Genomic DNA, 27081 nt, shown 5'->3' with positions numbered 1-27081 from the left:
ACGGCTGTGAGGAAAGGCATCACAGAAAGGCTTAAAACACTTAACTTCATCTGCATCATGTTAAGCTAACACGCGTTGATCATGTTTGCCGTAAGCAGGAATGCTGTAGATTCTGCGTGCGAGCTTCCAGCTGTTCGATTTGGCTCTGATGAAGCTCATGATGCGCCTTTAGATCAGAGGCAGCCCTCCTTCGGCTCTGCAGGCCGGCCTGCGGGCTTTTCCTGCCCACACATATGCAGTGAAATCCCCTATAATCAAGCAGCTGCCGGGTCTGCTTTGAAGAGATTTGGAGCGCGATGTGGCAGGTGCCAATCTGAGTGGAATCAGGATTTATTAAGGCCCAACTCCTGATGGCTTTCACCAATTTGCCGGGAGAGCGAGCGCCGTCATTCATGAGGCTCTGCATCCCGTCCTCATGGTTCAGAGCTGCACCATGTGTTTGTGTGCACTCAGGCTATTTGAATCAGAGCATTAAACTGTGTCTTTACTGTCAACCTTTATCTGGAATGACAGAAATAAACAATTTCTTGCACATGAAACGATCAGGAATTTTTAACCTGTTGATTCTGTACTAATTACATTTACTCAGGTATATTTCTTTGAGAAATGTTTTGGGGAAAAAAGCATTCTAGATGTAGTACAAGTTCTTTTAATGTTATTTTTAATAACCCCTCAAAATACCAACATATTTATTTATTGTCTTTTTTGAAAAATATTTCTAGTTAATAATCTTTATTGGATTTATCCTGCAATGAAAGACTGCACTACTAAAACATGTACAGATTTGAAAACGTTAAGAGGCCACTTAAAATGATCCGTTTCTCTGATGTTAGTCTTTATAGGTTTAAGTTTGAGTAAAATGAACATTGTTCTTTTATTCTATAAACTACTGACATGTCTCCAAAGTTCCAAGCAAAAGTGTATTTATTTGCAGAAAATTAGAAATGGTCAAAATAACAAAAAAGATGCCGTGCTTTCAAATAATGCAAAGAAAACAGGTTCATATTCATTTAGATACAATAATACTAATGTTGTAACCCAGGAAGAGTTCAGAAATCAGTATTTGGTGGAATAACCATGAGGTTTCTAATGGGGTTCAGTGCAGTGGACTCTGTTTTTTCCAGAGCTGAATATTCCTTAGACAAAGAATTAAGAATTGGACCAAAATCAGTTCATTAGGTCAGACTTTAAAGAGTCCTGGAAATCAGTGCAAATGGTTGATTGTTCCTGAAGCCTGAAAAATGAAAAATAGAAAATAAACCCCTGCAATAAGAACTGAACCTGGATTTTAGTCAATATTTTGTATTTACATTGCCCACTTAAAATGCCTGGCATTTTATGTGTGAATCCCTTCATTTTACAAGAATATTCTTTCTGTATTCCCTGGGTGCAGTGCTTGGTGTGAACTACCTACTGGCACACCCACAGAAGAGTTAAAAAGGACAGAATCAGAGACATGAAATGGCAGAATGGGTTTGTAAATGGCAGAAAATCCTGAGGGCAGAGGGATTCAGCCGTTCCTCCTCTGTCTGTCTGTCTATTATTGATGTACATGGAGGGTTTCCTCTCTGCCATCTGCTCCCAGCACTCCCACTCAATGCCCCATTGCTTCATGGATCCCATTTTATCAGGCCGGCAGAACCTAAGCAATGCTGCCTTATCAGCATGTTAATATTTCATAAATATGAAAGAGAATGAGGGAGGTAGCAATGTAGGGAGGGTACAGAAATTGAAAAGTTGGGAGACAAAAAGATTTGTCTTTTTGTTAACTGTATCATGTTGTTCAATTGCTTCCTATGAATCCATTGGTTTCTGTTTGAAAAAGAAATCATGTAATCACTGTATCAGGTTTTGTTTATTTAGTATTGTATTTTCATTTTTCCGTTCCTAATCAGATCCCAGCCACACCCTAGCACCCAGCTGCAGCTTTATTGTGATCTGAGCCATAATTTGTGACGATGCATATTCAGTCAATCCTTGGTTGCCACGGTGAACTGCTAGCTGCAGGTCGCTTTATTGGCTGCAGGGTGGTCACATGTGGCGTTGGCCTGGTGTCCAGCTGAGACGGTGGTCCGCATGACCAGACATAAAAAATAAAAAAATAAACGTCTGTGTGTTTTTCCATTTGGCTTCACTTTGCTGTAAAAGCTCTTCCTAGCCATGAAGTGTCACATGAAAATTGGTTTTGGGTTCAAAACTCATTGGTGAAGATGCAGGCCTGGATAGAGGATCTGTGTGGGCTTTGGAATAAAGTAGTATAATGGTTTGGGGCGATAGCAACTTAAGTTATCACACTATTGTGTGACTTGTCTTTTCCATATTCCTAATGAGGTTAGAGATGCTTCTGTTTTCTCTGGCGAGCCCTGAGTTAAGAGTCCCAGGGGAGAAAGAGATAAGAAGGAAACTAATAATGTGCAGAGATCCGAAGCCTCGGACCGCATCAAAGGATCAGATTAGGGAGAGGGGAGGGAACTGGAGGCTGAAAGGGAAACAGAAAACACGGACCTTAAGAAGAAAGAGCAATCAAACAGATAGACCACCTTAGAGAAAAGACTGGAAGGAGAGAGCAAAGGCACGATAAAACACAACGGAGACGGCAGAGGTTATACTGACTTCCTGTTGTGGATTAGAACAGGAAAAGAAAATATAGGAACTAAATTAATCCATCCATCAGTTTGTTCATTTGTCCTTCCATTGATTTGTTTATCTATTTATTTGTTTGTCCATCCAGCTAGTCATTCATTTGTCCAATAATTAGTTTATTTGTTGAACCAACAAATCATTAGTTTGTCCACTTGGCTTTATATTTTTCTTTTCATCCATTCATTTGTCCATCCGTCTATTCATTTATCTATTTGTCCATTAATTCATCCATTCATCCAACTATCCATTAATTTATCTCTTAGTCTGCTTATCAAATCTATTCATCCACTTGTCCGTCCATTTGTTTGTCTATCCATTCATTCAATCGTTTGCCCATACACCCTTCCATTTGTCCATCTTTCTGTTCATTTATCTAGTCATCCATTAATCTATGCATTCATCCATTCAATTGTCCATTAACCCGTCTGTTAGTTTGTTTATTCACTCATTCACTTGTCTGTCCAATACTCCATCCGCTCATTTGTTTATCGGTCCACTCGTTCACTTGTCCATCCATTCATTGGTTTATTTTTCCTTCCATTCATTAATTCATTTATTAATTTGTCAATCCAGCCATCCATTCTCACTCAGGTTGGGTATTTCTGGTGAACGGTAATCAGGCATGAGAGAATGAATGAAGGCTGACCACTGTGTTTTAGGTGTCGAGTCAAGGTGTTATACATTTTAAAGTATGCTTCACTCTCTCTGTTTTTCCAGACTTTCTGCCAGCTCACATAATCAAATTAAGAAAACTGAGTGCATGGCGTATTTGAGGCTTCAAGCTCTCATGCACTGCCAACACCTCAAGTCTAGCGATGTGTCCAATTTCCCCTTTTTATCTATGTCCAGGTCACGTGGCAACCATCTGAGCAGAAACCGTCCCTACAGCTGCTAATTGTAAAACACAGTCTTCAAGAGCAAACCCCTGATGTTGAGGAAAGTTAACTTGAGCTTGGCTTCCCCCTGTAATGTGTGAACGTTACGCTAACGTGCAGCGCTGGCATGCTGCGGGCTGGTCTTGGCAGGCTGCTCTCCTTCTGTGACCTATCTGGGAGGAAGCCAGTGGCTTGGCTATCCTTTGAAATGGGACCAACCTGAGCTGAAGGCAGCTGTGTTTAGAAAGATCCACCCCAGCTGATCACACCAGGCCATATTTAATTATTAATAGCTCTTAAATACTAGCATTAGCTGACATCTGATGGTTTCTTTGACATATTTGCTATATATTTCCTGCCTTTTGGTTGATGTGATCCATGTTTTGTTTAATTCAGAAAATGGAAGCTGATTCAGACTTTTTGGGCTAATAAAGTCAGTGGGGCAATGACACCATATGTGATCTCTTTATGCAGCACAGCAGGGTGGGCAGAGCGCCACAGGGAGCATGATGGGTTTATCCACTGTGATTTCTTAGACATCCTGATCATCTTTTCTCCCTGTGTGTGACATACAGATTCTGTACAACTCTACCCAATTAAATAAATGTTCAGTAACACTTTATTTGAAGGGGTCTTCATAAATGTTTATAACCACTGTCATGAAGTGTCATTTGGTAAATAATGACTTTTCTAATGCATATACCGCCCTACCAAATGTGAAACATGGTGGTGGCAGAGTAGATTATGTACTTTCAATCTAAATGATCTCATTGCATATTTGCATTGCATTAAAAGTGTCATTCTTTACTGAATAATGATAAGTTAACCATTTTAATGGACTTTTAGTGCAACTTTGTACTAAAAGAAGTTGTACTAAAAGTTACATTAGATTTTTTCATATGTATCCTACAAGATATATCATATTAAAGGTGGAAAATAATGAGATTATCTGTCATTCCCTGACATCAGAGCCATGTAATATTAGGGAATAATAGATAATCTCAATATTTTCCACCTTTAATATGATATCTTGTAAAAAAAAATAAAAATAAAATAAGTGTCAACTTTGCATAAAAAGTGTCATTATTTACCAAATGACACTTCATGACAACAATTATATGCATTTAGAAAGACTCCATGTTCATAACAGATGTTATGTCATGTTTATGACAATGTCATGCCAGTTTTATCCACGCCCAAATAAAATGTTAACAAACATCCTTAAGAAAACAATTTGTTGGAGAGCATATTTTATTATTGGATTATGGAGTCATTCCTTCTGGTGAAGCCAGGTAATTTGGATGAATTATTAGACTCAGTATCTTTCTATAAAATTCTATTTTTCTCTTGATCTTTCGTTTTGTACTTTGTTTGAAAGTCCAATTCCAAAAAAAGTAAGTCCACAGCATGATGGTGCCACCACCATGTTAATGATGTTTTTGTTCTGAACATACTTTACAAAATTGTTCAGATTTTTATTCACCTCGACTTAAAGCACAGCTCCATATGGGGCGACTGTGCCTCAGTGATCATTTTGGAATTTTTCAAAATCCAGGTTGACAAAAAAATACAGTTTGTTCTAAGGAAAAGTCACCCCACAGCATAACAAGCCCACCACCATGCTTCACATTTGGTAGGGCAGACTTCTGTCAAGTTGTTTCTGTGGTAAACAAATGTTTTGAAATTTGTAACTGTTTCAACACCTTGATAAACCTGTTGCTCTATGTAAAGAAAAGTAAACTCAAAGCATGATACTTTCACCATCATATTTCAATGGGGGTATAATGTTTCTTAGGTTATATGTTCTATTGTTTTTAAATCTTTTTAAAATTTTAGCCCAGATTTCAGGTTTAATTTCGTAAAACTGTACCACATTCTCTCTTAGGGTTTGAATTTGGGTCTAGGTGGGTTTTTTTGTTTTTTTTTCTTAACAGTACGAGATGTACTGTTAAGCTCGTACTTACTTTAAACTTTAAAGTTTTAATACTTTAAAGTATTCTTTAAAGTATTAAAGAATACTTTAATTTCCTTACAAGATATCTTATATTAAAAGTGGAAATATTGTGATTATCTATCATTCCCTGACAAAAAAAGGGGGAATTGTACACGGCTATGTACATTGTGTGCTTTCAATCTAAATTATCTAATTGTATATTTGCTTTGCATTGGACCCATTATTTCAGCAATATCTATGACACAAGAAGAAAATCCCTTGTTAGTCTTTTGAGCAAATATCCTCTGTAATACACCACTTAAATGTAAATGAAGATGATGAACATACGCTCAATGTAATCCCCGGTCTGGTTGATTACATGAAACACCATGAATGGAGAGAGTTTAAGGTTTGGGTCAACAGCACTTCTACAGAAGTGCTTCACGGTCCTAAAGTGCCAGCCTTCTATTGAGGAGAGTCATTAGCAGAGGCTCAACTGGAATAATGGATACTGCGGGTGCCATGTTGTCGCATTGTGTGCAGAGAGGGCCTCTGTGATGACACACCTGCCTCCAAAGAGAGGTTGAGATAACAACTTTATCCTTCCTGTCAGAGAGACATCTGGCTTTGCCATGGTGTTGCAACCTGAAATACACCCAGGAGTGGGTAATGAGTCATAGGAGACCAGGTTTGCGTTGTGTGTTGTTGCATTTGTGTGTGCGATTTCTTGCATTAGCCTACAAGCGTGCCATCTGCGGTAGTCAACCACAAACCCGGCTCTTTGTGACACATACGCGATGTTAAATCTTTACAAGAATACAATTAACCTTTTTATGGCAAAACTCACTTTAAAATGATGGTTGTAAAAAAAAAAAAACGGATATTTAAGTAGCCTGTTTATAGGGTTTTATCTCCAAGGTTAAGACACTTTTTGAAGTCTTTAGAGCATATGTGTCAAACTCAAGGCCCGTGGGCCAAATCCCGCCCACCATAGCTTTTTATGTGGCCCTCTAGATTCTAGACTAAAGACTAAATGGCTTGAATGTTATGTTATCAGTCAAATAAATGCAGTTTTTATCTGTTTACTGCCAAATTATATTAATCAGGATCTCATAATTAAGCTCAAATATTGCAAATTGTCCAAATTAGTACCACAAATACTTTGATTCTTATTGCAGAAAAATCACAAAAAGAATCACAAAATCCTGGAGGGACTAAAATATGTTCAATAATATTTCATTTTAAGAATTTATTGATATCTTAACAGTTTGTGAACAGGTTTTATGAAGACATTCTGTCACAACCGGCCCTTTAAGAGCTTTCATGATCCTGATTTGGCCCAAAACGAAAATGAGTTTGACACCCCTGCTTTAGAGAGAGGTATTTAGGTCTTCATCTCAATTTAATTCACTCTTAATTAAATAGCTCATTTGCAGCATCTAGTTAATATTAAGTAATGCAATTTCAGAAAAAGTGATGGTCAAAATCAACAATGACAAGGTATGGCAAAAAATAAAATGGTGTAGTTCATTTATGGGTCTCTAAAAATGTTGGAAACCATTTTGTGCTGTTACAGAAGCTAATATCTACAGTCTTCTTTATCTCGCAAATAGGCAGGGATAGGGCTGAAACGATTAATCAGATTAATTGTGATGATTCAGTTATTGAAATTATTGTTAACTAATTTAGTTAACTGGAGTGTACAGACTCAAAAAAGACCATTTGCTGAAGAAACAACGTGCTCATAGCAGTAATTAAGCCAAAACTATACAAAATATGTATTTAAACAGCAGCTTTACTTTCCTGAACATATTTCCTGCTTTTCGCTTCTTACTGTAGTCCTAAAAATAGATAAATGAATATTTTGTTAACTATTTTTCTGCTTTTTGTGTGTTTCAGGTAATCTCTGCCCTGTCGAGGATCTCCCACCACAGCATTGCACAAATCAAAGGCATCAGGTATGCGTGCGACACACAAATCACTCTTTTATTGCTTTATCCACTCCAAGAATATCAATGTCAAGAAAAAAGCCATTTTGAAACAGCTCGTCCCTATTTCCTTCAAAGGCAGTGTATTGAAATGGATGAAGCTATTAACATCTGCTGCTCATTTAAAAGTCAATTTACATTTTAGGCAATTAGCAGCAGCTTTTTGCCAGCGTTATCTTTCAAGGGAAGAAATACTCCACAATGCTTTTCCATCTATCACTCAAATCGGCCCTGCGTCATTCTGAGTCAGATCCTTTATTAAATGAAAAGTAGTCATTTTTCTTCAAGGCTCAGGGACTCTCTCTATCTTTTTCTTCTTTGGCCTTCTGATCTCTTCATTCGCTCAGACTGCTTTAGCTGGGTGGCTCACAGGCGCCATGTAAAAAGCCATTTCATCTGGGTTAGTGATAAGTTGATGGTGTACACCCATTAGGAGCTGCGCCAGGAAATGAAAAGAGGGGAGAAAGAAGTGGGCGGTGGGCAAAAGAGGAGGTATGTCCCCTGTTATTAATAAAGACAAACAAAGCCTGCTGACTGTGTTTTTAACAATGCAGCAAAGAGTCAAAATCAATATCGGTTTGTGAACAGTGAGAAGTTAAGTCTAAGCTTTTTACCAGTACAGCACATACAATAAGCATAATTGATTTTGTGTTATATTCAATAAATAACAATTAACAACAAAAAACAGTGAAGGTTATAGAAATAACCATGGCATGTAACCCTACAGAAGAGGTCTGTCATAGATCACCATGCTAAACTTGACAAAGAAATCCTACACTTCCTGTTTTTAATACAACACAATTTAAAATGTCCTTAAATCAAAACAATATCTCTTTAAATAATTTAAACTTCTCATCTGATTATTAAACCTTTGGGCTCGACACAGAGCTTTGAGCCTACAACAGGGTTAATGGTAAGGTAAGGTCATTTTAATTAAATTGCACATCTTCATCAGTAAGGCAGCTCAAAGTGCTTTACATGAATTAGAAGGAAATACAAACAAAACAACAAACCAAAGGAAAGACAAAAAGGAAGAGCTATCACATAAACTTTTAATAAAACAGATTGAATATTGTTGATCAAATGTGAAAAATTTGAATAGCTCGATAACACTTTTCTTGTAAATGAGAAAAAAAAGAGAGCAAGTTTACAGCAGCATTGATCTGGAGTGCTGACTGAATGAAAACTTGGCCATCATTTTGCACACAGATTTCACATTCAAATCGTTGCCATGGCAATAATTTTTGGGTCATCCACCTCCTGAATGCCGATGAATTCTGTGGCTAGATCTGCACCATGAGTGTTATCATGGTTATACAGAGTCTATCTTTTTGAAAAACCGAACAAAGTTCCTAGAAGTTTCCTGCCAGGTAGTTTTTTTACAAAGTGGTTTCTGAAAAGGCCTGAACAGAATCATTGTGTTAGCATTGCTGCACCCCGGTAAGCCCACCTGCAGCACAGGGTCATAGACCGATTTGATCGCTAGACGTTTGGGAACTGATGTAATGTGTGTGTGAAGGCTTTATTGGTCACAACAGAGCTATATATAAATATGAATGTAGATATTTTTGTATTAAATTTAAGCTTAATGTCAATTGTGGCAGTCCAAATGAACAGAGTTAATAACGTGTCCTTGAGTTGATTTATAATATTAATATCCAAAGGCAACAATAGATCAAAAAAGGTTTTATTTACTGAGATCATGTTTGTGACAAGCCCTGAACAACAGCGCAAAGCAGAAGTCTATTATTTGAGACAAATCCTTGGGGAAGATCTGTTTGCATAATACAGTTTTCTTGGCCAAAATGAATGTGCCAAACGCTGGTAGCCGTGTGGTCTGCTTTGTACTGGGAGTACACAAATCATGTTGCCCCCACCCACACTTATTGGCACCCCTGGGAGCGCAGTGGAAAAAAAGCGCTTCAGAATAAATTACTTTTTATTGCAACAGCGGAATCTCACACAGAAACATCTATAACCTTTTCCTCGAGTGCTTTTATTTAGCTTGGTAAAAAAAAATCCACGAGTCTCACACTTATTTGCACATATAGATATTCTTTAAAAACTCTGCAACCAAAGTTGTTTCTATTAATGCTAACCACAGCACTGAAGTCAGAGTAATATATACAAACTTGGAAACAACTGAACCTGCGCCAAACTGCAACTAAGCTTGAGCTTTTCAGCAGATAAACACTGCAGTGGGTACAATTTAAAATAAAGGAAAAATATACATAAAAACACCTAATGATTACTCTTAAGTACAGTGGCGAGTCAGTGATGCTGTGGGCCAGTTTCTCCACCAAAATCCATAGAAACATGGTTGAAGTCAATGACATAATGATCTCTTTTGAAAGGGAAATCTGCCAAACTTTTCAAAAATAATGAATATATTATCTGTGCAACAGAGCTGTTCTAAACTCTCAAATTCACCTCAAATAGTAATGTTGGATTTTCTGTAGGGGTGTCACATTAAAGGGACATGAACACAAATGTGTGGCACTCAAGATTTAGACAAAATCAATATAATAATAATCATGTTTACCTTGCTTTCAACAATTACTCTTAGGCATTGTGTTTCATTTCTTGGTTCTATATATTCGATTGAGTTTTGTTTTTCATTCTTAAGATGTTAAATAATGTAAAGTAAGCAGAACATTTTAATGACTCATTCTTTTTTCCAAAGTCATTTAAAAGATCTTCTCCATCTCTCCAGGGCTCAGGTCAAACATTGACCCAAACCTCTTGAATCTTTACATTTAGAGCAGACAGCAAGTCTTGCGTTTAAAAATCTGTGGATGAAATCACTTCAGGCGTGACGATTGATCCATCTGCTGGCTGCTGTTGGGCCTTGTTAACACACTGCAGCTCATCTCTGTAACGTTGACCTTAAATTGCTTTAGTATTTGCTAAATTTTAAGTGGGTCTGACTTTACAACATTCTGAAAACTGCTCTGCTAATTTAGTGCAGATGGATCCGAAGAGCCACATGGGATTGTTAGGAGTTTTTTTTCTTTTTTTATCCTCTCAGACGACAGAAAGCTTCACATCTTTTGAAAAGTCTGAATCATATCTTGTGGCACTTTGGGTTGTTTAGTGGTGTTATAATCTCATAAAAAGATACAGTCATCACCCTTTTAATTAATAACATTTTACCATGTTTGGCAAACTGATTATTTAAATTATTTCAAAGGTTTTTCCTGTAGCTACTTATTCGCTTAACATCCCGATAACCTTGGTTTTTCCACCTCAGGCCCTCTGGTTGTGCTTTGAGTTGACCTCCTGTTTATCCGTCTCACCCACAGTATAAGCCTGTGTCACTTATTATTCATCCTCTTTCCTGCTGATTATCTTTTCTGTCCTCAGCGAACCCCACTGTAACCCTGTCCTCCATGTTCGCTGATCCCTGCTGTTTCCTCGTGTGTTCGGGGCTCTGACCTCAGCTTTAGCATCATGCTACGGGACACCTGAGGGTTTTGTGGCGTTCAATGTGTCACAAGCACAAAGTTCAAATGTCAACAAATGTGACTTGGATTGCTGATGGCACAACCTTGCTCGTCTGGAGAAAAACAAAATACTTTTGCAATGATGTGACTTGTGGTGAATCCCTGGAAAAGAAACATTTGGATGAAAATTTGCTAAGAGGAAACTACTTAACAGTGAAGCAATTCAGAATTAATAAAGCAGTGAACAAAATTGTTGGTTCCCTATGGCGACCATTGGAGGGGGCAATTAAAACAAGATGAAAAGTAGGAAAATATAAAGAACATGAACATGAAGAATCATAAGAACAAGACCAAAAAAATAGGAGAAAGGTAAATGAGACTAAGGCAAAGTCAAAATGACGAAGACCAAGATGAAAAACATTAAGATGACCAAGTAAAGACGACCTACCTGGAGAAGACCAAGATTAATCACAAAACATGACCAGGACCAACATGATTAGCAGCTAGATGAGAAAAGACAGATGAGGAGGAGGAGGACCAAGTCTAGAAGTAGGATGACTGAAACAAAGAAGATGAAGATGAAGTCCAAGATTAAGAAGATCAGCTGTTGGGGATTTTCCTGGTTTATTAATGACCCAAAACAGAAAGAAGCACCAAGTGTCACATTACTGTTGAAAAAGATCAAATTAAGTCCTCCACAATGTACTGATCCGCACCTTGAAGGTTTAATAATCTGTAGACAGATCTGATTGGTTTATTCATCTTCAGTGTTAAAAGAGGGCTGAAGCAAAACAACCACTTTTGCAGATTCGTACCACATAAAGGCGCCAAAAAATTCCTCTGACAAACTCACCTAAAAAGTGAGACGTCTGAGAGACATGTTTCTATCAAAACCCATTCAACTACAGGCTAGCTTTTTGAAAACAATTCAATCGTTATCAGCCTTGAAAAGAAATGTAAGCAACAGCTAAAGGAGAAAAAAATTCATAATTTTTTTTCTACACAGAAGTATAAAAATCTGTGTAGATGGACTTATTAAAGAAAACATGCAAATCTACCTGCCAGTTTTCCTTCTTCAGTTGGATACAGCGCTGAAATCCTTAAAAAATAAAATAAAATTGTTTGCCTCTAAGCAATCGGTAAATTATAAAATTGACCAGAAATGTCTCTTTGGATTATAAAAGTTGTTTTAGTCGCATTGTTCAAAATGTTGTTTTGAAAAAAAAAACTACTTAAAAAGCTCTAGTGGCCTTTATTTGATAGTGAATTGACGGAAAACAGGGTAATGAGAGAAGGGGACGACATGCGGCAAAGGTCGTCAGGCCGGGAATCGAACCTGCAACAGTAGCGTTGAGGACTAAGGCCTCCATATGTGGGTTGTACTTAACCCCTGCACCACCACAGCACTGCTTTCATCCACAAATTTAACTAAAATACATAAGAAATTGATTGTTATAAAGCGTGTGAATACTTGCTCAAATTATACAAGAGGCAGTCATTAACGAAAATATAAAACTACATAAACTTATTGTTTTACGTTTGCCGCATCACTTTCTCCCGTTCAGCCTGTGTGATAAAGACATGAACAACATGCATCCGTAAAAAGCCCACAGAGCAGCAATAAATTGCCGAGTGTCGGCTCATCAGAGGTGCCTTGATGAAATTAGGAACAGAGTTCAATTACACCTGGTTGCACTATTTAAGGGAAATTAAAACTGCAGCAATGGCCGTTGCTCGGCTCCACGAAGGAGCACAGGGATGATGAATGCGTGCGTGGAGCTCCACAAACTACTGTGTAATTAGATTTTGCCCTGCGGGACTCCATTAATAACTTAAAATATAATGCACACTTCATTGGAGGGGGCCATCAAATGTGGGTGTGTTATTGCACTCTGGAGGAGGCACCCTGTGCGCTTCATAACAGTGAGCGAGAGCTTGACATAAATCAGAAGAGGCAGATTTTGTGGAAGTAAAACTTGTAATTAGCTTTTGAAATTACGTGTTTTAATAAAGTTACCAGCTGTAAAACACGAGGAAATTGTTCAGAGAGAAGGATTTATAAAAGACAGAGGAGATTTCAGGACGTGTTTGTTTGTGTGAGGTTGCTGACCTTTGATTATCTCGTCCAGCGTTCATTAGCTCGACGACTGACACGGGCTTTCAGTGTGATTGTTGCTTTAATTAAGCAGAGGCTGATTACTGATGTCACAATCACACACAAAGCATAAAATGCACAGCTAGAGTCCAGTTTACCCGCTTGCATTTAAACATAAAGTGCAGCAATTAGCCGCTAACCTCTGCCTCTTTAGAGAGATGCACACCACTGGGAGTCATTTGATCATATCTTGGGATTAAATACAGTAAAAAGGATTTGAAAGCAGAGAGCTAACAGAGAGGAGAGTGCTTTCAAGAGAGCTTTGAATGTGACACTGTGACACTAAACTGTCGCCATTGGCTCCAGGCTAACTTGTCTGTCTAGACAGCAACATGACATGCACAAATTATTTTTTTTATTTCTCTTTGGTCTCTTTTTGTCAGCATAAAAGTTGAATGTTTGCACATTTCTCACATTAAAACCACAAAACCTGATGTATTTTACTGGGATCTTTTGTGATAGACTAACATAAACTATATTATTGATAAATCCTTATTAATGATCCTTAAAAACTTCAAAAACTTAAAATATTGCTGGAATCATGTTTAATATTTGCCCGACTTTGCCCGATTAGTTACCAAGTAGTATAAAAATGAAAATAAATACAGTCACTATTTGCAAATTAGTGGCAAAATCACAATTCTTTATGTAATTGATGTCCAAAAGAAGCCTATTTAAACATTTTTTTTATTTAGAGCTGCCTAAAAGTATAGTTGCCTAAAAGAATTTGTAAATTTTTTTTAATGTCACTTTTACACAATAAATTTGATCAAATGTCATGATCAAATTCCCTATCGCCCGTCCCTACCTTGTGGCACAATACCCAAGATTTGACTGAGAATGCTGCAGCAGTGTAGGTTACGAGGCTTTCAGATGTCATTTATTAGGCCTTAATGTGCAGCATTCACATGCAGCTCTTAGGGAGAAATGGCATCATTAACCCTTAGAAATCTAATCCTACTCTTCCAACTAAAAGCTTCCAGAAATCTGACATCATTAAAAACAGTTTGGATAAATTCACCCAGATAAACAAGGTCCTCATGAAACATGAATCTCAACACAACTTTTTATTTATTTGTTGGGTTTTTATGTTCAGCTTGTCTCACACCGGTACAGTTTGTTTTCTGCAAGCGCTGAAGGTCACACCCCGCAGAAAAAAAAACAAAAAAACATCTCCAAACTTTCAGTTTTTTATTTTGCTTGCGTTGTCCCTGAAGATTGAATGATGGTCGAAATCCTGATAGGATGTCTCCAACTCCTGCCTGTCAATCTGGAAGGAGGGGGAAAAAAAGAAAACGCCAGCTTCCCTCCCTTGAATTCCTAGCAGTAAAGTTGGTTCTCGGAGGACGGCGCACTCCTTATCTGTCAGCAGCAGCGTTTTGATGCGTTTTGACAACGTTGTTTGTGACTGATGGGGTCCCTCGGTTGAATAGTTCCTGCTGTTTAGCTGCTGAAGTGATGGAGCGAGGAGCGACAAGCTGACAGATGGAACACCAAGTTTCCGACTGGTTATTTTTCTACCTGAGACAGAGCGGTGTGTTTGTGTGGGTGTGTGTCGACAAAGTGTTTTGTAACCATCTCTGGCTGTGTGTGCTCTGTTTGTGCATCAGGCCCTTCCCGTCCGAGGACACGGCTCTGAATGAGGATGATGTGTACCGGAGCCTGGAGGAGTTGGCAGAGTAAGTGTGCATTCTTCCAAAATCACCCAAACTGACTTTTTTAGTCACTCAGTTGGACGTTCCAGTAATTCTCTGGAGGCTTCCACTAACCTTAATCTTTTACAAACATTTTTGTCACTTTAAACAAGAAAATCTAAAACCCAAGGGGAAATGGATGTACATTATTTTGTTTCTAAGAAAACACACAAGCAAGTTCACAGCATTGGTTTTTTTTCTCTCTTACATAATTTTCTATTTCAGGAATGTATAAAAAGATATTATCATGTACATACAAAATCCTTTTCCCTCGGTCTCTGACTTGTACTCAGAAAAAACTGTTGCTGTTTAGGGCCACTTAGTGTAACCCAAACGATTGGAGGTCTTTGGGGGTCCTTCAACATTTTCTGAAATTTCAGACTATTCGTCCTGACAGAACTGGTGTAGCTGAGTTAGGTTTGATCAAAAACACTTTCTTTAGCTTTTTTCTGGGATCTATAAACATGCCATGTTGAAGAAAAACAACAGAAAATGCCTTTAAGGTGAGGCAGATGCATTGATCTGTATTGGATTTAGCAAAAATAATTTCTTGCATTTAATGGCAGCTAATGGCTAGTAGTTGATCATGTATTTTATGATGCATTAGTGTCCACTTCAGTGGTCTGTGTGCATTCATAACATAAAAATCCACAAGAAGCACAAGAAAATGGCTTTTAGATAGCTGTCCACTGTAGTGACCAATATGCATGAAAGGATTCAGATAAACCTTGTTAAGTTGAACAACCCTGCATTTAAAAATTAAAACTCCTTAGATTGTTCTAATTTTTTGCATATTGTTTCAGTTTTACTCGCTGACTACATGTTTTCCGTCTCTTGGAGAGCATCTTATTCATGGTCATGTTCTCTCCAAAATACCATCGGCTTTCATTGCTTTGATGCAGAAACCATTTTTCAGATGTAAGGATTCCAGTGCATACATATCACATAGCTAGCGATGCTTGAAGTCAAGTTGTGATTGTCACTTTTCGCCATATGTGCTAATTGCCTAATTAGATAAGCAAAGAGCACTCTTCCACGTTGTCTGTTGCGATGGCGACACCAGCTCTGCTCTGCTCAGTTTTTTTTTTTTTTAGGCTTGGCTGCCTTTCTAAAAGCGTCTGTGGCCGGCTGCATGGATTCGGTGCACAGTGGTTTGGTTTTCCTGTGCGTGAGAGGGATTTGTAGGCTCTGGGGCTGGTGACAGCAGCTGCTTGACTCAGATTAATGGAGATTAATTAGCTAACCGCTCTGAGATGGGTGTCGTTCATCATGGAATGATGGGGAGAAAGCAGATCATGCAAACTATACTGTAGATATAGATATGTCTCTCCTGAATGCATGATTGGGACAAACTGTTTAGGATGATGCAAGCAGAGGAGGATATGAGATGCTGCCAAGCAGGGTAATGCTGGATTAGGGTGCAAATACTGTATGCAGGGTGACTGCATGAAATAAGACTCAAATAAGTCTCATATTTAGGTGATGATAGCCTGATACATAAACCATAATTATCTGTTTTATATTTAAATGATATTGGTTTCATTTATTAATGTATAATGCATTTATGAAGGGGAGAAATAATAAAAATGTGCCTGAATGCAGCAGACTCACAAGGATAGAGTTTTGCTAAAGTATTCACACCCCTTAAAATTGGTGCCAGTAACATAATTTTATGTTATATTCTGAGTTTGATGTCATTAGCTGGAGCATGCAGACTCCAAAAGCTCGGAACAGTAATTAAGTCAAAACTGTTAAAAAATATATATAGATTTGCACTTAATAAATACTTCTTTGTCTGTAAATATGTTTTACCCAGAAATTCTCAAGTGGAAGTTTTAGCTTCATCTGTTTGAAATACTACAGAAACCAAAATCTTCTTCTAAGCACCTTTTCTATAAATAGTCAAGTGTACACTAAAATACAATAAAATTTCCTTTCTTTTAATGAAATTGAATTATTTGCTTGTTTTCATCTTTTTACGTATTTCTAATATTGAATTTAAAAAAGGCTTAAATGGTTAAAAAAATATTTAAAGTGTGCAGTCTTTTATCTGACTAATCATCAGAATAATCTATGCTATAATCAATTACTAAAATAATAATTGGTTGCAGCCATAGTTTCAGATCAAAATATTTCCAGGGGTTAAAACGGCCCAGTCAAAGTCCAGATTCTCAATGTCTTGAAACTTGAATAGAACTTCTAAGAATAGAAATAATTTCAGTCTCTAACTTACTGCAGGTGTAATGGTTGACTTTATTGCTTATTTATTTATAATTGTAAACAATTTGAAGCGACCGTGTGTCATTTGGTTGCAGGTTTTGCTTCCGAGAATCATGAATATTGGTTAACGAGCCCACCTGACTGGTCATCAGTTGAGAGTTTGTACATGGACAGTTTGTCTTATGACAAAAAATTAAAAAGCTGTATCAACAAAATAACTTCAGAAGTCAGTGTATAAACATAGGAACTGAGCAGGTGATGGACTTGCCATCCTATAGGAAAGGTTAAATCAGTGTTTAACATCTAAAATCTATTCTACACATTGATTGAAATTAACCTTGGTACCCAGAGCAGCAGCTTCACTGAGTCAGAGGGTTGAGTTCTTTGTTTTCTTAAGTGGTCAGGGATGTCACCAAGCTAAGGTCTGTGTGTGACCTTTACTGTAGGAGCAGAGGGCAGGTCTTATTAAATTAATCATTCCCTTCCACCATATGGCTGCACTTGACCTTTTACGAGGAACATTTTGTCTCACCAATGGACAGGAGGATAATTGATTCATCAGCAGGTCCTCCACTTAATGCAGTGGGACACGCTTAGCACATAGGTCATGCTAGCAATAACCCCGCTCTCAAAGACGTATTAATTAGCCTGAAATATTGATGCATGTGTGATTTATGATGGCTCCATGACTGAACTGCGAAAAATGGATGATGGGGACAATAATCATCTTTCCACAGTAATAACAGTCATGTTTTATCGATGTAAAGCCAATCTGTTTCCCATAGGAGGAAACCAGTGCACAGGGAGAACATGTGGAGCCGTAAAAAAACAAGACTGTGAAAGATATAAAACAGCAATATTGCCACCACAAATTTTGATGGTAAATAATAAAAGCCAGTGGGAAAGTGCAATAATAATTTTATGGCAAAGCTAAGAATCTCCTGAAACTGGTGAGTAACATGGGGGTAAAAAAAATAAATAAAAACTGAAACCAACTGCTGAATGATGTTGATGAATGGGCGAACATTTTCAGCAACAAGGCAGTTTAAAGTACTTTAAATGATTTAGAAGGAAATACAAACAAAACAACAAACCAAAAGGATGACAAGAAGGTAACAAAAAAGACAAAAATACTACACAATTTAAGCTAATAGCAGTTTCTCGAGATATAAAGTTTGTTCTCGATTACCAATAAGAATAAGTACTCATAATTTATAAACCAGTAGGAGTTTATGTGTGTCCATGTGTGAGTCTTATTCTGGGTTACTATCAAAGTATAAAACTAAATATTGGTTCCCCACGTTTAATAAGAATAAGAATAAGTACTCCCCAGTTTCTATACTAATAGATGTTTCTCTGGATCTGAAGGTATAAACCTAAATGATGTTTCTCCATGTTTGATATTCGCAGGCGTTAGGGATCACACCATGATGGTTAATAAGGTGGTCAAAATGTTATGCCTTGTAAAAACAATCACTCTTATGGTACTCAAGTGAGTCTTCATGGATTTATTTAGTGAAAAACGAACCTGAAACGCAGCTGCATGGATCTTTTAGGGATGTGTTCATATTCAATAGAACTCCAGTAATTACAGTTCATGGAAGCTTCATTGACTTTTTGCAGAGCCACATTGATTAAGAGTGATGAAGACTGTCTGTCAACATCTTGCCTTTTCACTGTCCATTTCACCTTATACAAAAGTTCCCTAAAGAACAGAGGATAAAAATGACTGATGATCATACAGTTTCAAATTTATGATCATTTCAACTCAATATTGAACTCTTAAAACCTGGAGTTATTTAAAGGTCTCAGACAGATCTTTTGTTGTTCACTCTCAGTCACATCAATACAGGACTAAATATTGAAGGTTTAAACATCAGAAACCCATAGCGATGTTCCTAGTATAGACTCCTGAAGTGACAAGTGTGTATTCTGCACTGGAAACTGCCCTTCACTAGACTGTACAAAAAGAATTTAAAGATTTTGTTTGTGGATTTTTTCATTATTGTTCAAATTTATTCAAAATTATCCATATACAGCTCTGGAAAAAATGATGAAACCACTGCACTGAAACCCATTGAAAACCTCTTGGTTATTCCACCAAATATTGATTTCTGAACTCTTCCTCAGTTAAAACATTTGTGTTGTTGTTTGTAAATGAATATGAACTTGTTTTCTTTGCATTATTTGAGGTCTGAAAGCCCTGCATCCTTTTCCTTATTTTGACCATTTCTCATTTCCTGCAAATAAATACTAAATTGTTGCTTGGAATCTCAAAGACATCTGGTCAGTAGTTCATAGAATAAAATAACAAATGTTCATTTTACTCAAACATATACCTATGAAGAGTAAAATCAGAGAAAGTGGTAATTTTGCAGTGGTCTCCTAACTTTTTCCACAGCTGTATGTCAGGAAAACAGACAAACTTTAATTGCATGTCCTGTGTTTTGTCCAGCTAATGTGACTGGAGACAATCAGAGGGATTTTCAGCCAGGATTTTCCACAGACACAACCTCCACAGAAATTACTGCTTATATTCCTATCATTTTAAAATCTGATCCTACATCCTCAGAAAGTACAATGCGGTGCTTGGACTCTTGATGTGGACTTGCTTGATGATTTGTGAAGTCTACTTGTTAAGAATTGGTCCTGTATGAGTAATCTACATCCAACAGCTTAACCTGAAGCTATGAACACAAGAGATTATGTTTTGCTTGACTGAGTATTATTTAAAGGTTAAGTACAAGTCACTTCAGTTGTTAGAGTATTTCCATATTGCACACGCTGTGTCAGTTGAACTCATGTTGAGTGAGGTTGATTGAGGCCTGCAGCCATCATTAGGAGCTCACCTAAAAGCAACGGATGTAAAGTGGATGGTTTGGATGTTCCATAGCGCCGGCATGTAAATGTTGGTCACGCTGTTTGCGTTCTGCTACCCGGTATCTGTTTCTTCGTCTAATTGAGGTCTCTGAGGTTAATGCGGCGACCCTGGTCCTTACCTCTTCCCTCTGGCGTCCAGATGATCACCTCGCTTAACTCCCAAGTCCTCCCCGTCTGGAATGACTCCATCCTGAGGTTGACAAAGCATGAAATGGGGAGGATCTGCCACAGTTGCCAGGGGAGTTATTTCCTTTGCGAAAGGCACACATAGATTTCCATTCCCAAACATGGACTGTCACAAGCTCTTTGTGTCATCTTTAGCAGTTTATTTTGGTGTGTTATTCCCCTGGGCAGGCAAAAAAAAAAGTCAATAGTTTGCAAAATAGGAAAGTTACACAATTTGTGATTTATTCTTCTTTTTTGTACAGTGTTTAGACATGTATAAATATTAATATTTCTTATTTGGTTATGATTGTTTATATTTTTTGTGACTTTTTGTTTGTCTTTATTGCATTCATATATTTTTACCTGCAGTTAGTTAGTGGATTATTCCTGGCTTCCTCTATTTGATTGTTTTCCTCTTCATTTATAAAACGAGCAGTAATTTTGGTGTTAATAGTAGCTGTAACTGATAGTAACATACTTGTATTATTAGATTCAGACAAAAGGGGGATCCTGCAAAAGTGAACAGTTGAAAGAAATTTCTCTATGGAAGCAATAAGTCATCTTAAAGTAATGCAGCTGATCAGGGGTGCAACTCCATAATTTTGAGGTGGATGCGAACATATCTTCGGCGCCCCCCCTTAGTCATGCACTTAGAACATACATTTTCACATATTATATCAGGTGAATTTTTCAATCATAAGCAAATAAGAAGTTTATTAGAGTACAAATATTTAACAGCAAGGGCACTCAGTGCCCAACATTTTGTGTTTTGGAAATATGAAATCTTAACAGCCTGAACTCTATGTCAGAGTTTTAACATTTAAACATTTATGGAATTTAAATTGTTACATTCCGTGACTTTGCACTTGCCCATTTGTCAATTAAAGCATCAAATGAAATAGACCGTGCCACATTGTTTTCGATAGAGATCACTGCTAACTGGGACAAGCGATCATTGCTCATATTTGAACGGAGGTATGTTTTGATGAGCTTCAGCTTGCTAAATGATCTCTCTACAGATGCAACTGTGAGAGGCATGGTTAAAAATATTCTAAGGGCTACTGTCAAATTTGGGAATACCAAATCAAGGTTTTCTTGAATGAGGAAATTTAACTTTTCTAGAGCCTTGTAACCCTTCAGTAGACGGCTTGCTGGGTATATTTCTTGAATGATATCTCTGGAAACATCACAGGTGGTCAGGGCATATGTGGTCACTGATTCCTCTAGGTCAGCTTTTGTCATGTGTTCCATTTTAGTGATGAATTTAAATTTCTCAGACACAAGTTGAAAATTGGAAAACCTCTCAGAAAGCTCTTGCAGGAGTGTGTCAACAATAACATTGAAAACCGTGCACCTGAAGTGCCTTGTGGGTTCCTTTTCATGATGACCAGGGCATGAATTGTCATCTGGGAACTTCTTTTGCTTCCTAAGTCGTTTCTCTTTCAGCTGAGCTGATTAAAAATCGCATTATTTGCAGATAAATTGTCAGCCATTTTGCTCACATGCAGTCAGGGTCTGAGGAAATCCATCTCTGAACGCATTTATTGACCTTGAAAGCAGCAGATGACTTGGCTAATTCTGCCAGCTAAGAACTGGAAATTGAGACACCAGAATCACCAGTATTGGACTTTTACTGTTTGGAAAAACAATTCCTGGTCTTGATTTTAGTCGTCTTTCAGATGGTAGGGTGGAGTTTGAAGTAAACAACTCGAAGGCAAAGATTCAATGGTTGTATAAGAGGATCAGTTAAAGTTGCATTTATGTTTCAAAATAAATTTCAGCTAGAGCAATCACTTTGTTCTCTTTTGCAGCCTTTTTATAATCCGCAAACTTTATGGTAGATATGCACACCCAACCAAAAACTACTGTGAAATACACTTTTATTATTTATTGTCTGTATGGCTTATTCAGAGTACACAAGCCCAAATGAAGTTGAGCTAAGCTAGTGTAGAGTTTTACACTCCAGTCCACTTGGTGGCGGTATATGTTGCAAAGGTTTGTAAAAGTTTCTGTTCCAAAGAGAAGAAAACACACATTTTGAGAAATATTGTAAGAATGTTCATAGATGTAATCCTCCTAACAAACAATTTAAGCAAACAAGTGTTCTTGTTTGTACTGTTTTTTTGTCCTTCACACTCCCAGTCTGTTTTACCGATTTAGTTTGTTGTGCTACCATTTCTTTATTCTGGAATTTACCGTCACAAATGTGTCAAAGCTAAATGCAGCCTATGAGATAACAAAATTTGTGGCTGCTCTGAGATGTTAGAGCAGTATAGTTTATGTACTTACATTTTTATTATTATCATTATTATTACAAGGAGTTATTGCAAATGCTAATAATTATTGTAATTTGTTTTTGCAACATGTAACAACTTTCGTTCTATAAGCATCTTATGATTAATGAATGAATGAATGAATGAATGAATGAATGAATTGAATTAATGAATGAATTGAATTCCAAACATGCAATATTTCAATAACAGCTGCTTTATTTGATCATGGCAGCATAAGATAAGGTGTTTTAACTAAATCAGATCAAGTGGGCTGCAATTTTTTTTTTTTAATCTTGGTTGCGGGAGATTTTATTCTCTTGTATAAAGCAATAAAAAGAGCTTGTCACAAAAATAAATAAATATAAATGCCATCCATATTTTAAAATTCAATCTTTGCAAACTTTTCCTTTTCATTTAGAGGCATGAGCTGCTTTACTCATACTCTTTGTATACTCTCCTATTACATGTCTGAGGCCACATTTTTACCAAAACCTATCTTTTTTAACTTAAAAAACCTAAATGTTATATAATTTTTTGATTTACAAAAACCTCAGCTGTATCAAACATATGCATTGTAGCTCTCATACAGTGCATCATTGTCCATTCCCCCTCCTTACTAATGTAGCTCTATGTCATCATATGCCTGGAGCACTGACTAAACCGATTGCATGCAAACACACTGGACACCCTCTGGCTTGTCATTGTTTTATTAGACAGAAAATTAGACCCTAATTCCTGAGCCCTAAGGTCCTTTTCTTCCCACTCTGTGTCCCACCAATGCATTTTCATGCTAAGACATGCAAAAACACACACCTACACACCCCAACATGCCCACATGCATGTGAATTATTTATAAGTGCTCACAAAAGCCCAACAGAAGAACAGATTTGGAAATTCATCCTATACAGATAAATCTTTGTTTTTTCTCTTTCTCATATCATCACATATTTACACACATTATACAGTATGTAGGACATCTCTATACAAATTTAGCCCTGCTGCATTCACAGCGCTCTTATTGTTTCATCATTCTTTCTGGAAATGTGATTACCTACTTGCTTTGCAACGGTTTTCAAAAAACTCGAATGTTAAAACAAAAAACCTCAACAGATTGCGTAATGTAACCAGAGCAGAGTAGCGCAAAATTTTAGAGGAAGAAAACTTTATCAAATGTTTTACAACTGAAAATCTCAAAACTGTGGTAAATTGTATTTAGCATACTTTATTTGTGGTGTATTAGACACAGTAACAACTTGGAAGTAGGTTCACCGGTCAAGTGATTACCAAATTTAATTTACATGACCTAAACGCAAAACGCTGTGTGTGGTGAAAAACTGACATTATACATCCCCATAAACACGTTGTCTCTACATTGAAGCACAAAATTTGAATCGATTAGAACAAGTGCAACACTGAATAATACAACCAGATCTACAATGTAAGAGTATGGATGAGTGATATTGTTTTCCTTGAACTTCAGAACTTGTGGAAACCTTTGCAAGATGCTCTGCATCAAACATAGTACCCTGTGGAAGACAAAGGTGCCCCTGTAAAAGTTCAATTTTTAAATAAAAGAGGTAATACAGTCTAAATATAGGTGGATAAGGAAGAGTTTGAATGAAACAACCAATTGACATTCATATATTAATTTCATATCCAAGCCGAATAATCCAGACTATGCATCACTGGTAATCTTGAGTATCATTAACCGGCTGATTGAAAATGAACTGATGATGAAATTTCTAACTGAAAAGATGAAGAAAGACATGACAAATCGATAAAGATGCTGCAGATACAGAACTACCAGTGTACATAAAGACAGATTCAAGAGTAAAGCTAAGGATAAGAAGCGGGTCGATATTGACTGTCTAATTTTTATGTATTTTTATTTTGTTGAGCTATACTTCATTATCATATCCTACTGTATAAAAGAGCACTTAGTCTTAGATTTCTCCTCCATCTTCTCCCAGGAGAAGTTTCCTCTCTTAGATCTCTTCATAGGTCAAAAATATGTCCATAACCTCCCGCGGATAATAGAGCAAAATTAAGTTGAGAGTGTGCCTCACCGTAACCTCTCTGCCATCCAGCATCTGTGAGAGTGGTCCTGTAGTCCCACCGCTGGGAGAGGACATGCTGATAGGACAGCATGAGCTGGATACTGTCCTCCCACGCAGCCTCGTCAGTATTCAACTTGAGCCGTTTTGACTTAATGAAAAAAGAAGCAGCGTATTACTGAGAGTGAACTGAGACACCCCAATTAAAACTTCAAACCAACGTCACTTGAGCATTATTGCAAAGCTGAGTTTTTGATTGAGGGCAGATGCGTCTACTCTTCTTCTCCTTATCCTCATGTTTATACAGACAGTGAAAGGAGGATTATTGTAGCTCTGAAAGCCGATGAAGGTCGTCACCTGGAACCAGTTTTGGAGAATCAAACAACATGAACCCACAAATTACAGACCGCCTTAGTAACCCAGTGCTACCGTTCTCCACGTGATGCTTTAAAAGTTTACCACATTTCCTGTTACTGCAGTCACTCTTCCTAATGAGACTTTGTTTTAAAGCTACATTTAGCATGCTACGATTAGCGTGACTGTTAAATAGCAGGCTCTACATCAGAAGATAACCTTAAGAATTACCAGACTATTTTAGCTTTTTATTTTATTTTAGCTCTGACTATTTTAGCCAGACTATTTTACATCTTCTAATCATCAAATTAATAGAAAATTAATTTGAACTGTATTTATCAATGTTGTAATATTTTTGGCAGAATTAGAAATGCAGTGGACACCTTCTATTGTCTGCAAATCACAAAAATCTAAAAACTACTCTCTAAGAATGTTTAGAACTATCTATTCTAATAGTTCAAACACCAAATATATCTTAATATTTCTTACTAGACACAGTGGAAATTGTGTTAGCACTACCTCAGAAGCTAACATCCACCATCTTCCTCATCTGCCCTCTTGGAGGTACAGCCAATTAGCGCCAGGGGAACTGAGTGACTCTTCTACATTTGCTCCTTTGCAAACACCAGCCAGTCGCATGCCATTGCACCAAGGTATTTCAGATACTTACCCAGCATTTTCTTCAGGATAATATCCATACGATTTACACACAAAAAAATTATGAATAGGCTAATTGTCCATCTATTTGTAATTTTGAGTGACATTCCATGGAAAGATCTGCAAATACTGAGTTGCCCTTAAATAAAAGCCCTGATTTCATACATTTTTGGGTAAATACTTAGAAGCTGTAAATTTTAAAGAAAGTGAAAGACACTGTGAGAATCTTATGCCACCTGAACCAGTCCTGAACTTTCAGGACAGAGAAACAAGGTGGATGTTTGCTGAGGCTGAACTTGTGACTCAAGTTAGAAAACTTAATAATCACCAAAGAATATTGAATTTATGAGAAATTAAACTAGGAGTTTGGACTTACACACTTAAGGAACAACATTTGTGGCATCAAACATAAAAACCATCATTCATTCCTTTCAAATACAAATTTTTGAGGGGGAGAAGACTTTGAAAGAGATTTGCATCTTCTCTTAAAGTCCCTTTCCTGAGCAATAATTACACCTGCAGTGCAAGGCAAGGCACAGTATAATCTCCGACAGCATGAGGAGCAGCAGCCGCTCCTCTCCACAGCAACTGTCTTTGCTCTGCTGGCTTCTGGCCTATTTAAAGGTCAGTTAGCTAGCTGGGTGCCAAAACAATATAAACAGATTCAAGGGAAATGCCACATGGGAGCCCAACACTTCGGAGGGGTTTGTAAATGCTGGGTGCTGCGTCCTCTTCCTCGGAAACAAAATCATTAAAGAAATTAAAATCACGTCACCCCTCTGGCCCCCATGTGTAAAAGATAATGAGATGGCTCTGATTTGACAGCCCAGGGTGTGTTGGCTGTCTTAAAGTTTTACTTTTTTATCAGTTGGATGGGGATTTTTATCTGACCTTGTGGCATGTTTTTCCTCTCCTCAGTGAACATGACCTGGGTGAGGATGACATCTACGACTGCGTGCCATGTGAGGACGACGGCGACGACATTTATGAGGACATCATTAAGGTGGAAGTACGACAACCCATGGTGAGATCTTTGTATAAAAGGCCCTTTTGTCAGTCGCTGATTACCTGAAGCATGTTTTCACACAAGATTTCCAGCATCGTCAGCATGCACACTAGACAATAAACAATCTTTGAAAAAAAGAAGTCAGAGCAATTCACTATAACATGTAATGCATGCTGACCAGTTGACATCTCTTTGCCATAAAATCTGACAACCAATCCTCATCATGGGCTTAATTAGCTACAGAACCACAGAGGGCATGATGAGTTAATAGATTTAGACTTTTCCTTTGCAAAACCAATTAGCCCTGGTAAAGATGTTTTTTTAAGCTTTTAATTAATGTATCTTGAAGTGCTGCACTAATCCTAGAAGCTGAAGAGAAAAAAAATTAACCTTTAGCTAAAGTACAACTTAATCAGTTAGAAAAAGAAATTACTATTTTGAAAATATATGGGGAATTTTATAAAGAAGTCAAAGTTTTTAATGATTTGTTTTTTAAATTGCATTATAGTATAAGACCGAGGCAAAATGCATTGTAAGGGTGGACTGCTGGGTTGGACTTGGAACCCTTTCATAACTGCTTGTGGCATTTTCTTTTTTTTAAGTATGTGGAAAAGCAACTCAAGCCTATAGTGATAATGTGGGCCTGTTTCCCTTTCAAACCAGTAATTCCAGGATACTGGGAAAAAAAAGTTTGCCTCTGCCAGAATACAGAATAAAGTTCATCGTTGTGTTTTCAGGAGA

At 37.4% G+C, this 27081-nt stretch overlaps 1 protein-coding gene across 11 annotated transcripts in view; it reads left to right on the top strand.

Moving 5' to 3' along the window:
• Window positions 1-27081, top strand: part of vav2 (vav guanine nucleotide exchange factor 2) — a 220561-nt gene that overhangs the window by 148499 nt on the left and 44981 nt on the right. For all 11 annotated transcript variants that reach the window (XM_023338195.1, XM_023338199.1, XM_023338197.1 and 8 more), the window contains 3 exons: window positions 7351-7409; window positions 14648-14716; window positions 26253-26358. In XM_023338195.1, the coding sequence (XP_023193963.1) occupies window positions 7351-7409; window positions 14648-14716; window positions 26253-26358 (234 nt within the window). The remainder of the gene's footprint in view (window positions 1-7350; window positions 7410-14647; window positions 14717-26252; window positions 26359-27081) is intronic.

This window comes from Xiphophorus maculatus, chromosome 8, assembly GCF_002775205.1.
Source record: "Xiphophorus maculatus strain JP 163 A chromosome 8, X_maculatus-5.0-male, whole genome shotgun sequence".
In the NCBI taxonomy this organism is placed as follows: Eukaryota; Metazoa; Chordata; class Actinopteri; order Cyprinodontiformes; family Poeciliidae; genus Xiphophorus; species Xiphophorus maculatus.
Note: the sequence above shows the minus strand (reverse complement) of the source record. Positions and strands in the feature narration are given on the sequence as shown.